General features: G+C 40.1%; 2 protein-coding genes and 1 long non-coding RNA gene across 7 annotated transcripts in view; 1 reads left to right on the top strand and 2 right to left on the bottom strand.

Moving 5' to 3' along the window:
- The window catches only part of LOC145442033 (uncharacterized), a 53,829-nt gene extending 47,871 nt beyond the window's left edge, over window positions 1–5,958 (bottom strand). The window contains exons 1-4 of one of the 5 annotated variants that reach the window (XM_080320019.1): window positions 5,716–5,957; window positions 4,703–4,873; window positions 3,347–3,474; window positions 680–817 (exon numbers count right to left, since the gene is read on the bottom strand). In XM_080320019.1, coding sequence (XP_080176145.1) covers window positions 680–817; window positions 3,347–3,474; window positions 4,703–4,873; window positions 5,716–5,902 — 624 coding nt within the window. In that variant the 5' untranslated portion in view covers window positions 5,903–5,957. Of the gene's footprint in view, window positions 1–679; window positions 818–3,346; window positions 3,475–4,702; window positions 4,874–5,715 lie in introns of all 5 variants that reach the window. The other 4 variants (XM_080320018.1, XM_080320020.1, XM_080320021.1 and 1 more) reach the window with 4 other exon arrangements.
- Window positions 1–14,090, top strand: part of LOC145442037 (uncharacterized) — a 118,418-nt gene that overhangs the window by 93,696 nt on the left and 10,632 nt on the right. The gene's annotated exons all lie outside the window — the stretch shown is intronic.
- On the bottom strand, window positions 12,539–13,667 carry LOC145440116 (uncharacterized). The gene is made up of 5 exons (XM_080317705.1): window positions 13,423–13,667; window positions 13,305–13,363; window positions 13,147–13,236; window positions 12,889–12,985; window positions 12,539–12,742 (listed from the first exon to the last, which is right to left on the bottom strand). The coding sequence occupies exons 1-5, from the start codon at window positions 13,481–13,483 to the stop codon at window positions 12,558–12,560; spliced, it is 492 nt and encodes a 163-aa protein (XP_080173831.1). The 5' UTR covers window positions 13,484–13,667; the 3' UTR covers window positions 12,539–12,557.

The following is a 14,090-nucleotide window of genomic DNA, read 5'->3' on the forward strand; positions in this document are numbered from 1 at the left end:
CCACTTCATCTCGGACTGTTTTTAGGCCAAGTTACTTACTACTTACGATTTGAATTTTAAAAAGTAGATGCAGTTTTGAGATAATTTTGATTCACTTTTACAAGTGCAAGTTTCAAAAAAACCGCGTGAATAAACCTTGTCTCATGGTGACCGAGTATATTTTCGAAGATTTGGTCCTTTTGTAGCGTAGCCTAAACTGTAATTTTGTGTCAGCCTCCTTAGATTGAATGCTAAAAGTATGTGCGGGCTTGTAACCATATTACAAGGCTCCGAGTCACAAGTCAATCTCATATTTACAGGTTTGACTCGAGTCAAGCCGAGTCATTTTCAATTCGCCTCCGAGTAAGTCCAAGTCGGTGAGCAGAGGGTCGAATCCGAGTCATGATGGTGTGACTCGAGTCCGAGTCCAAGTCATTGTGTTAACTGTTCAGTTTCGAGGTAAAGTCTTGTTAAACCCACTGTTCACCACTCTGCTCGGTGATATCGAATGCTCCGCATTCATAATACTAGATTTCCTCTCTTTTAACAGTTTCTGGGCGCATTTTCAAATACTAGTACTAACAGACGAGCCACCAACAATGTGGTAACTTTACTATTCTTCATTACAATGAAATGTCTGTCTTGGCAGTCCGAGTCTCGAGCTTGTTTGTTTGTTTGATATTCATGGTGTTTCGACTACCTTGGTCATTTTACACCATTTTTTAAATTCCGGCCCACTTGTAGGCTTTTTATCAGGCATTCTGGAGTCGACCTCGGTTGGGCTCGAACCCGCAACCCATTGGTGTTGCAGCTGTGGATCATACGCTATCTCGCCACACTGTAAATAGAGTATATTAATATTTGCTAGCTTGACCACCTCTAATTATTACTGGCGACAGAAATGGTACTGACAGCAAATCGTTCTGGCATATTCGCGATAAATAACTACACTTTTCCCCGAACATCGCGTTCTATAATGACGTCAGTCTGCGCAGATGTCCCGTTCGCGCACAAATGTAAGAGAATAGCATAGCAACAGATGTTTCGAAATATCGAGTTACAACAGCGACAAAGCAGATTAAGGATTACGACACGTGGCGTCCGCACGAAATCTTGATCCCAACCACTTAAAATGCAGGGCGCACGTGCTCAAAATAGTCAGCGTTGCTACTCTATTAGAAGTAGAAGTAAGGATTTGCAAGATATCTCAAAACTGATTCAATATGTATCTTCTAACTAGATAAATTGTTATCCAGTGAGACGAATTAGAGTGAAATGCTGGTAATATAATTCCAATCTAATTTGTCAAATGCTTCTATGCACTCACGTTAATTCTCATAAAATTCATGGATTTCGAAAAAAATGCTACAGGAGCTAGAGCTGCGTATAGTGCGAAACGAGCCAAGCGTAGTGCTTGTTTGTTTGTTGGAGGTTTCATGGTGTTTGTCGACTACTATTGTCATTCGGGCTGATAAAATTGTTAAGTTGGTTATACAAAAAACGCTGCACGCCAACTTTGGCTTCGTTCCAACCAGTAGAAGCGAGATTCGTGCAGTAGAACGTTTAGAATTTATCATTACAAAACAAACAAAAAACAAAATTTCAAAATTCTTCTGCCGACCCCATAAAATTGTTAGCCTGTCAGTAGAGATGATGCACACCGAATTTGGCTCAATTCCAACCACTAGAAGCGAAGTTATTGCAGTAGAAAAATTTGGATTTGTATAAAATAGCATTTACGGTGACTATAACTCTTTGATTATATAAAATCATGGAATTAGAAATTTTTCTACTGTAATAACTTCGCTTCTAATGGTTGGAGTTGAGCCAAATTTGGTGTGCATCATCTCTACTTACAGCCTAACAATTGTATGGGGTCGACAGAAAAATTTTGAAATTTTATTTTGTAATGATATATTCAAAACTTTCCACTGCACGATTCTCGCTTCTACTGGTTGGAATGAAGCCAAAGTTGGTGTGGCCCACTTCAAAGCTTTTTATGAGATACCGCTTACACGGATGAGATGGCGAGGAGGAGCCTATAGATAAACCTTCAACACTTAGAACGGAATTCTGGAGTCGACCTCGGTCGGACTCGAACCCGTAACACATTGGTATTGCTGTTGATTATACCACTACGCTATGAAACGAAATGTGATTGCATATACACTGAACTCGATTTTGTTGTATTTCCTTCAAATTAGGAATTGAATTCCATTTCCAGGCGATTGAGAATTCAGTAATTTCAATTCTAATCAAAGTTGGAAAGTCGGAATATTTTCTAACAGTGCAACGCTGGTGGTTACAGAACGGGTGGAAACCGAACATCGGGTTCTCTAACGCAAGTTATACCTTCCTCGTCAAAGAATTTACCGGTGTTCTATTACTTTCGTGATCTTGCGCGATGAAATTTCGATTCAAAGGATGCTCAGCTCATCAACTTCCCGTTCCCGGTTTACTCGAATATCAATTAAGACCGGAAGTGCGGCTATTTTTAGGATAACACCTTCCCGAATACCTTGGAATTCCACAGCAGGGGTAAGATGTCGCTTTAGGAAGTTTGTTGACGGGAAGTGTTCGGTTTTCCGTTTCAAAAATTCGAAATTTTCACAGTGAATTTCCTGTTTTCGCTCACTTGTGTGAATTTGAGAAATAGTTGGCCGCCGCACGCGTACTGCGGATGTTTTGACTACGTTCTGATTGTTACGAAACAGATTCAACACAACACACTTTCGTAGGGTCACAGTGAAGGGAATAGTTGGCTAAATTGTGGCCGTGAGAACAATGCATTCATATCAAAGTTTCTGCTGATAGATTTTCAGTAGCAGTATTTATATTTCCATTTTTGTCTCGTCAAGACACCAGGCTTGAACAACCGGATAAGAATTAGAAATATTAATACACCGTTTTTTCTAAATTAGACGAAAATTAAAAATATAGCTACATTTTTTCCAAATTACACTAAAATTAGAGTTACGGAATTCGGGAAAACGTGGAAATTGAATCACGTTCGGTACATATCAAATAAGAGTTCCTTTTCAGAAGCATGACAAAGGCAAATGTCTGCATGTACGCCGAGCTTGGTTCGTTTCGCGCTATACAGTTCTCTTGTAGTATTTCAGGAAATCCAGAAATTAGATTATAATTAGATTACCGGCACTTTGTTGTATTAAGTCTAATTCGACAACTAGAATTATCTAGTTTTACAAGTTCGCAGTTCTATGGGTCATTCCAAACTTGGAATTCCGATGCTGTATCGATACAGCGTGAAATCTCATGAAATTATGCACACGTACACGCGTATAGCCGTATGTGCTGTACGAAATTATCGTCAGTCGTTTCCCATCCTTTCATTAACTGAACTTACCGCGCCGTAAGACTCCTTTGTGAGATGGACCTTGGCTTTCTTCCATTTGTTCTGTCTGGTTCGTTTGATCGAAGTCCAGATCGGCAAATCTGCCTTTTCGACGTCGCGGCCTCCACGAGAGAAATACACTGGGAACAGACGCCACAACAACATGATTAAACGAGAAATTATCTGATTTCGGATTATTATTAATTCCATAACTTTAAAACTCTACGTTTAGTAGTCTTTCAATCAAACTATCACCCAGCGTGACCTAGACCAATAGGTCTTACTTATTCCTAACCCTTCTAATTATTGTAACACCAGCGTGTACTCAAAGGTGGTGTGGACACTCGGAAATTCACGTGACTGTCACGCCCAGATTACTTTGGTCACTTTGTTATTGTCGAGTCGATCCGTCTGTAGCAGTAATTAAAGGCAAAGTCGCTGTTGGTCTTTGTTGACTTTTAGACTGTGTTCCACATCGAGATGGGTGACAAGATTTGGTAGGGTTTATTTTGATAATGTTATCAAATACTGTACCAAGTTTCAAGGCTGTGACTCAATGATTAGCGTAGTAATTTGACTGTTGAAGTCGAGTATATGATAAATCAGCGCACACCGATATATTGCCGACTTCGATAACGGAATTACCAAGCTAATCATTAAGTGACCATCCTGAAACTTGCCGCGAAGTTAGATAGCACAACCAAGAGACACCATATCATCATCCATCTCGGCATGGAAGACTTTCAAAATTGACATATGCAAAAAATCCTTCATGCGGTAGGCTCAATGCCACATCAGCGCACTCGACTTTGATGACGTACTGACTACTGTAATTATTGAGTCACAGCCTTGAAACTTGGTACAGTGTTAGTTCCGCCATCAAGATATATAATACGAAATTTTATTATCCATCGCCGTATAAAATAAATAAACACGCTGGTAAGACTTACGCAAATCTACAAGCCTTCGGCGAACCCTCAATTTTCGCTGAATCATAAAAATAAAAATCCGCCACATCACACATCTAATACCCGCGCACAGATGAACTCTTCATCAACAACAGTGGTGAAAGAACGAGACAATTAAAACATGATATCCACACAAAGCCAACAGGTTGTGGGCTGCTAAAAATTTACTGCAAACAAGCGCGACTTCTGCGGCATGAGTAGCGTGTGTATCCCGTCGAACCTCTGAGACTGGCTCGGCGAACCACTGGCCCCTGGGACCCATTCGAACCCCGGCTTGGAACCACTGATCTAGAACATGTAAATAATAGGCAAGTACACTGACACTGACATATTCCCGACAAAGATCATCAAAATTTCAACCAGGAGTATATTGAACTATATATCCCTGATTTCGACGCACCTTCTAGCTTTGACCTTCCCTCTGGATAAGCTGCTCTTTTCCCCTTGTTCACGTAAGAAAAGGAGAGGCAATCGTCATCATAAAACTGTCCAACGCGACTGATGAATTTCGCAGCAAAGTCTCTCGGCCTTCGCCTGGCTTCAAAGTACGCGAAATAACCGCTCGGATCCGCTGAAATGTAACAAATAAAAGCATAAATGCACACCGCTTAGACAAGGCATGACCTATACAAGAGCTATTTTAACAAAGGTCCAGAAACAAAAGTATAGAATTTGCTTATAAGAGGTCCGTCATACTTATAATTAACGCATTACGCTATACTGTGAGTATGACTGATCTTTACAATCGGATATCTAGAGCTGAACAGACACTTTGTTTTTGCAAATCAATAACAATGGATACCGGTAAGGCTTTGTTAAAAAAAACGCAGTAAACTAGCCAAGCTTGCTGTGTGTACTGTACAACTGTACAAGTGTACATACATTTGCTATTCTCATGCTCATAAGCATGAACTTTGATTTGATATGAGCTGTACTTGATTGAATCAATGGCCAAGTTTTCGCGAATTCAGTAATTATAATTATACTCTAATTTGGAAAGAAATACATAGCTATCATTCTAATTTTAATCTAGTTTAGTAAAAACAGTATAGCTATAATTATAATTTAAATATAGCTTGGAAAAGCTGAGCAATGTGAACATTTACTAATTGTCAAGTCTGCTGAAAAGGCCTGCATCGCTGCCCGTTATTTGAGTACCCCTGGTCTCGACTGACATAAAATTACCGTTACACTGACGGATACTCTATTGGCCTTTGCTTTACGTACGACGAAGCTCGAAAAAGCCCGATAATCGTGTTTATCGATGCCAAGCTGCTATCGTGCTTTTCCGTGAGGATGGATTATTGCATAAACTCTCTTCATCCCCCTCAGCAATCAACGTGGTTGATAGAACAATAAATAAAGGAACCGCCTAACCGAAAAATAGCGACAAAGCGTAATTTGTTAACTTACTTATCTTTCTATCTCGGGATACATCCGCAACCTTCCAATTGGCTCTCATCATACGGTCCCATCCCGGCCGATAGCCGCAACGCGTGGGTTCTCCTTTTTCCCCGAAAGAGCAATCAATTTTTGATACGGCCAAAGTAAATTGAACTTCCCAAACGGACAGTAAGGTTAAAACTAAAACCGTGTTCATTTCGATAGTCTGCGACTAAAACATTGCAACATTTTAATCCGTTAGAAATATCGTTGCAAGTCATATTTGGTTATACGATTGTTGATATACATGTTATTTTCACTTCTCTCCACATAATAATGAACTAGGATTTGATATAAACGGAACTTAATCAATGTCCAAGTTTTTGCGAATTCAGTTATTCTAATTCTAATCTAGTTCGGAAAAAACTGTGTCGTTATAATTATGATTGATTCTAATTTGGAAATAACTGTGTAGCGATGCAACAACGACGCAAATATTGTCCGCCAAATCTTCCGCGATTGACAATCGATTTCAAGTTGGCATTACTATTGCGGCCATGTTGAAAGAATCTGCCGTACATAAATGAATCATCAGATAACGAGGGGTTTCGCATTGTGATCTCACTATAGTTATCACCAGCATGGTGAGTGAGTCATGGACGGCGAACGAATAGGTATTTGTTATCATAACAGCGGATTAGTGACAGCGGCTCGTACTCGAGTAGCCTTTCTTGACAAATAAAACAAGGAGGAACTTCAACACGAAAGTATGACATTCCATTGAGACAGACTTGGATTGCTAGATTAGTATAATTGTATAATTAGACTAAGTATAGCGAAATCTAACTATAATCTAAGTTGCGAAACGTTTCTATGCTGTCATTTTAATTTTGATCTAACATCTGTTTTACCTGAATATCCAACAACAGAACTGTATATAGTGCGAAACGAGTCAAGCTCGCTGTACAGACATTTGTCATTCTTATGCTTCCGAAATTGAATAGTATATTCATATTGCAATGAACCCGAATATTTTCGGCTGACACTCGCCACGGATAATCGTCATCAACCAGTAGAGAATTTGAAAGAACATTGTATATCAACAATCGTATCACTAAAATTTTCTTTCCAAATCTCTATTAGTTGTTGACGATGACTCCTGACGAGTGTCTGCCGAAAATATTGGGGTTCGTTTCAATTTGAATATACTATTCGATTGTATATTGAAGTTCTGATCTTTCAAGAAGCTCTTTTATGCTCATGAGGACGTACCCTGATTTGATATGGACGTTCTAATTCGGAATATAATTCCATATACCAGTTTCTGCAGATTCTAATTCTAATTACAGTCCAATTTGTGTAAAAACTGTAACTATAATTCTATTTCTAATCTTATTTTGATAAAAACTTTGTAGCTATATAACACTAATTCTAATCTAATTTAGAAAACCTGAATATTCTCTATAGTTTTTCAATTCTCCGTTGAGACCCGCTTTCTAGCTCTCCGTGTTTCGATATGAACTGCGATCTTGCGCACACAAGAAAGAAAAACCCATTACTGAGCAAACTTTTTCTTCTGTAAAAGAACGACTCCCTTTTCTCAAAAACACTCAACTGGTAGTACGATTTGACCTTGATTGTATGCAAGCAAGTCAGCTCCATCTCAACACTAGAAGAAGTGGCGTCCAGTGAATGGGATATACGACACTCGATCGAGATAAGAATAAAGCCCTGTTTTTCCCAATGCCCTCAACCGCCTACTTTAGTTCGTATATCTCCGGAATATAGACGTGGGATATCTCAAGTGGCTGAAACTATTAATTTGAACTTGAGGTGTCGTTTCCTTCAAGAAAGTAAATGATTGCATTTCGGACATAAGTTCTAATTCTTGCTTATCACGCATACAAACGACGTAATAACAACTTGTACCAGATGTTTCCGTGACGAGTTCTCAAAGAAGCGAGAATCAGCAGCAACGCAAACATGATATGCTTAGTTAGAAGCTTACAGCAGATCGCCGCACTGTTAATTTTCAGCCATATTCCGAGGGTCGCTGTTGGTACAGACTTGACAACTATATATTTCTAGCCGTCTAATTATACTAATTAGAGCGAAATGCCGATATTATAATTTGAAACTAATTCGTGAAGTGTTTTATGCTCTAAAATAATTCCAAGCTCATTTCTGGTTTTCCTTAAAATGCTACAGGAGAAGTGTATAGTGCGAAACGAGCCAAGCCTGCTGTACAGACATCTAATCCTAGACTGTGTAGTCATAATTCTAATTCCAATCTAATTTGGGCAAAACTGTGTTGGTGCAAGGCTATTCTCATGAAGACTGAGCATATGATCCATTTTGATGACTACAGAATACAAGCATGCTACACACAGCTACTTAAACAAAATATACTATACAAGATATTGACTTTTTCGCAGCTAGCGTATACCGTTACAGCTGTATAATAAAGTCGCACACTTTATCCGCGGTTGACGCAAATGAAAGTGTCCCGGTATACATTCGTAGAATTCGTATTGCGCATCTCTGCAAAGACTGGTTGACTAATGACTATTCATAACGTACAAAACTGGACTGGAACGTAGTATCACGAGATTTACCCACGCGCCTATTCTCTCGTGTTGATGTTTTGAAAGTCTGGCACGCGACCCTCTATTATGGCCGAGTGATTTCGAGGAAACAAATCCAAGTTCGTCGTAAGTACGAATCGTCTGAAAAGGCGCATACCTACTTAGTACTTGCTGGCGAAATGACACTGCAATCATAGCAATTTACGGCGAAGCGTAGCCGAAAATTGCTATGCTACAATTACGACCTTTGCCATACACGTTTTTAACCACTATATATTCCATTCCACTTTGCCCTATAGCTCAAAGATCGAACCCACTGTGGTGTTATAGCAGCGTCTAGCAGTTAGGTGTATTCCTTGGCTTCATTTCCGCTCTAAATTTTTATCCTGTTAAAGGATACAGTAGAGCACCCTACCTACGCTTCTAGAAAGTTAAATTTCCGAAAGCCTAACTTCTGTAAGTAGGTTTTCGGGAGGAACAAAAGACCAGCCTTTCAGCCTTCTGCAGTCGTAGTCTCGCTTTGAAAACATTTCGCGGCCCACGTGCTTCTGCTCGAAACACAAAAAAATCTGACGATGTGACGTGAGCATCACAAGTCAGAAGTCAGGCTGTTGCAGATTGCTATTAAGCTGGAGGAGGTTGATTGAGGCGAATTTTCTGAGTGATTAGTCCCTTTTGTAGATATTACGATCGATTATTGCAATGTGTAATTTCTACGGGATGGATTTGTAACAATAATCATGGAGTAATCGACAATTATGATTTGTTTTTCTTCGCGGAATATTAGTCACTAGTCAGCATCAAGATTACCGGACCTCGATTTGACGAACCAACCTCGCCTATCGACGCACTCGTTATTCATTTTCATCACTATGTTATCACTTATTACAACTAGTGTAAAAGTCTCTCTTATTTACATCGCCCCGGCCCAGGTGTCCGATTTGAAAGATGACTCCAAGTCGTTTCGACACCTTCACATTTGTTCGTTGTATCACATTGTTGTGGTGTTTTGAAATGGTAAAATTATTATTAAAAAGAAAAGGACGTAGTTTCTTGTTGTCCTTAAACTGATACTGGTACTGAGTTCACCCTTCGTTTCTGTCACGCGAATAGGAATATCAGTAAATCAGTAAATATGTTCTGATACCAATTCGTCAGTTGGCATCGAGTAGGGATTAAACTGATGGAGAGTAGTCCTGTGTATACACGCCGTGTGCCCGCAATCATGGTTTCAGATTTCTACGGTATTGCTATATTTATGTCTCGCGTGCAAAATCATTGGCAGGTGCTCGCCGTAATTCCCCAAACACGACAATCTATCAAGCAATGTCTGGGTGGCTCGTAGTTGGGGTTTTACTTCCCTCCATCGTGTTTGGATTATACATATAGCTCACTCTCAATAACGAAACACCAGGGTTGTAATGACTCGAGTCACGATTTTATGATGACTCGACTTGACTCGAGTCATTTTCTCAAAATACGGAAATGACTCAACTCGACTCAAGTCAATATGTGTATTGACTCGAGTTGGACTCGAGTCATTGCGCATGACTCGAACCAAGTCATATGACTCGAGACTCAGACGGCCAAGACCGACATTTCATTGTAATTTCGAAGAAGAGTAAAGTAACCACACTGTTGATATTTCGCCTATTGGTACTGGTATACTTGAAAATGCGACCAGAAACTGCTAAAAATGAGGAAAATTAGTATATTATAAATGCGAACCATTCGATATCACCAAACAGAGTTATAAAAAGTGGATTTAGCAAGACTTTAACTGGAAACTGGTCAGTCAATACAATGACTTGGACTCGACTCGAGTCATAATACCATGACTCGGACTCGACCCTCTGCTCGCTGACTTGGACACGGACTTGACTCCATGGTAAATTCAAAATGACTCGAGTCAAAACTATAAAAGTGAGATTGACTTGTGACTCGGAGTCTTGTGACTTGATTACAACCCTGACCCGAGCCCTCAAATTTAATAAAACTGGTCTGAATCGAAAGCTGGTGTCGCACTGCTAACGAAAATACCAATTGAAGTCTGGTCTGGCAGTGAAACCACTCCGCATACCTGGATTGAAGTATACGATTTTCTTCACATTTTATTACTTCAATACGACAATACCACAATAGACAATATAAAACAATGTTTACAGTTGAATGAGCCATCACACTGAAAGAACCCCGAGTTGGTTACATTCCAACCGAGAACGTCATTATACCAAGAACGGACATTATCAAGAGCGGACGAAAGACTACACGACCTCTATTGCATCTAAACTATGCCTATTGCTCTGTAATAATACCGGTTTATGCCCTCATAGTTTAGTTGCGCGCAATCATTATCATTACCAAGAATATGGAGTGTCCGCGCGGCATACCAAAGAAAAGTAGCCTATATTCAAGAGATGGGTGTTCGAAGAGAAAAACGAATAGGAGGAAAATCTGCCTCGACCTCGCAAGAGCAAGTCAAACATTTTAAATGACTTTCGAATAGATCACGACAGATCTGACCCAATACGAAATCTAATATTTATTTTTAATTAATTTTGGCACTTTTTGGCTTGGTGCCATTTCTCCAAACTATAGAGCAGTGGTTCTTAACCTTTTTGTCTTCGCGGACCCCTTTCGGACCGTCACGGTCCCCGCAGACCCCCACAAAGTTTTACGTCAAATTTAGCTCGTGCAATCGTCATCTGTCGTGTGCAAATGATAACTAATAGCCTCAGTGATAAACATCAACAAAAATCCTTTTCTTGAAAATAAGATCATATTATTCATGTAGAAATTAGGTTGACTTCTATTATTTCAAAGCGAATTCTGCAACTGCATTTCCTGAAATAAGTTGTCGTGTCTTGAAATCCGCGCCTTCGATTTGACATGAACGAGCGCCGAAAATCCATTTTCACAAATATAGATGGCAGCAAATGAAATAATAACGCGGAACGCGTCCGACGACACATTTGGGTATGATCGCAACAAATATGGCACCAAAAGGAACAAACAATCTTTTTTATCTAGCAGCTAATCTTGAAATTATTTGGAAAAAAATCGTTGTCTATCACAGTGTTGGAGGTGGAAGTGTTGGAGGTTTACTTAGGCTCCTTCTCGACCACTAATCCGCGTAAGCGGTTTCTTACAAAAGCGTAGAAGTGGCCCGTGCTATAAGTGGGCTGTTACGGAATAAAAACGAAGAATATCGGCCTGGCGTAAATGACCATAGTAGTCGACAAACACCATGAATACCTCAAAACAAACAAACAAACAGGAGAAAATGGATTGCTGTAAGCATTTCGAAGTCGCCGTTATTGACCTTACTCAACTAACTTTTCTTTCCCACAATCCCCAACAAAAATTTCTGAGCAGCAAAATGTTTGTATCAGTGGACAATTTAGCAATTAAAATTTTCTGCACAGCAGGAAATTTCATCTCAGACGGCCAGTCTGTTGATTTGAGCTCCGAGTTTTACTAGTAATGAAGCGAAACTTCCTCGCGATTTTCCGAATTAAAAAAATACAAATAAGGTTATCAAATATTTTAAGGCTTCGCGGACCCCCTGAAAATGCTTCACGGACCCCCAGGGGTCCGCGGACCCCAGGTTGAGAACCGCTGCTATAGAGCTTTGTATAAGTCTGTTTGGAAGAGTATTGCCTGTCCGACTTATCAATCTTTTTTATTACTTATCGTACACAATTACACAATTACGCTACACCATTATGGCACAATTTTACAACTTAAAAAACACAATTTTTTTTAAAGGCTTTTATTTAAAACACTGTTTAAAACTTCTGTCTTGCCCTAATATTCGTGAAAACGGCTCAAAAACACCGGGACCTACAATCTTTTGCACATACCGATCACCGCGAGAGTTTTAGCCGATGCGTCCACACGTCGGCGTGACGTCACACTCACTTTCGAAGTGTGACGTCATAGACAAACAAAAGGTCAATTTCACAATCTTTCCCGCAACTTCATCTCCGTGAAACGCAGGTTGGTGTAGGAGGAGCCGTCGGACAACGCAATTCCCGCGTAGCCTGTTTTGTGGAAGTTTCCGTTCAGGTTGCTGCGGTAGCAGTTGTTATACCACCAGGCTCCTTCGGCGAGAGAAGCGCAATTCACTGACGACCAAGCATCGTGATCCGCGTCTTTCGTTGAGAATTGGTGATTGTTGTGATATGCGAGATAATCTATGGTTGCATTCCCGGAGTATCCGGATACGTGCAGTCTGTAGTTGTCGGAAACGGGCCCGATGCGGAAGGAGCTGGAGATGAGAGCCGTTTAGTTGAGTGGTTGTTTGTGAACCACAGCATGTTTCCGAAGCAGATAGGCTACTATATCACGAAAACCGTTGCTGCATACTTGCCTGTATTTCGCCACCCAGTGATTTCCTTCGTCTTTTGTGATCATGTTGATTTCCAATTCCATATCACATTCCTTTGTCCTTTCATGCAATTCCTCGAGCCCTGGAGACAAACGATACGGAATTTTAGAAGGCGTTGGTTTTGAATCAAGCTAATTTGCCGGAATAAGCATTATTGCAAAGGTCATAGCCATGATAAGATCGACGAAATCCTACAACACGAAGGAATCAAATTCAAAATCTTCATACCGAGCCACAAATCTCCATCACTATCACCAAATCCTTTCTTGTAATCATTCCAACCTCGGTAGAAGTCCACGTCGCCGTTTATTCGTCGCTGGAACACCTGCAACGGAGTTCAGCGAGCAATAACACTTTCGGCAATGTCAGAAATCATATTCTCTGACTTCTTAGTGCCTTTAAAACGGTTGTTCAAACCGTATTTTGAAGTTTTGTTCATCATAAAGCAAGTGGCGTTGTAAAAGAATGATTTGAAATGCTACTCACAGTCCATTCCTCGCCTGTAACGCATTTCTTCCTCTCATCTTCAATTTTGCGTTGCAGTTCCTTCTGCATCTCCGACATCCTTCCCGGGCCCTTTATGAAAAGTACGCATAATAGAAACCTTCAGTGCTGACGTCAATCTATTCGTATAGGCTACCAACCCCACAGCCGCCTTTCGAGATCCATTTGCCGTTGACGTATTTTACCACGCAGAATTTCGCTGGAAAAGAGAAAATGTAACCCGATTCAAGTTGGAACACAAATTATTTGTTTTTGTACCTGACGAACGACGGTAGATTGCGAATCCGAACAGCAAAATAATCCAAGTCTTGAGCGTCATTGCAGAAGCAATTCGATATTCAATATCATAGCTTGTCGTGACGACGCGTATCCGACTGGAATCAATAAGATTGATGGTGGTGGGCAGATTAAATTACAAACTAACGTTCAAAAATAAATATAAATCAAATTAGAACGCGGTATCTATATATGCGGATTGAACCAAGTGCACCCATGGTCTCTCGTAGTGCATGGTTACATGATACATGGGGTAATCGCGATCAGTAATCGTAATCGATTACGACGAATACAGCATTTCCAGGTAATCGTAATTGCAATCGATTACAAACGAAAAAAAATCCGAAGTAATCGAAGTAATCGACTATACTTCGCATATCAAATCGATTTCTTTGTGAAAGAACGATTACTCTTCATTTGCAAACGTACTATGACATAAACTGAACATTCGTGAACAAGGGAGATATATTATGACATATGTTAGTGACAGCCCAAACGTGTGATTTTCAAACGCCAGTCCTCATTATTATGTCAGAAGTATTAGCTTTGCGTGTCATTGCGTAAGAAGTATCCACATTCCACACATAAATAGATATTCGATGTACTGTACATTGTAGTGTGATTGTAGGAACAGCCACCATGCTGTATAT

Source organism: Botryllus schlosseri, chromosome 6 (genome assembly GCF_051294905.1).
Source record: "Botryllus schlosseri isolate E-star chromosome 6, Bs_hap1, whole genome shotgun sequence".
Lineage (NCBI taxonomy): Eukaryota > Metazoa > Chordata > Ascidiacea > Stolidobranchia > Styelidae > Botryllus > Botryllus schlosseri.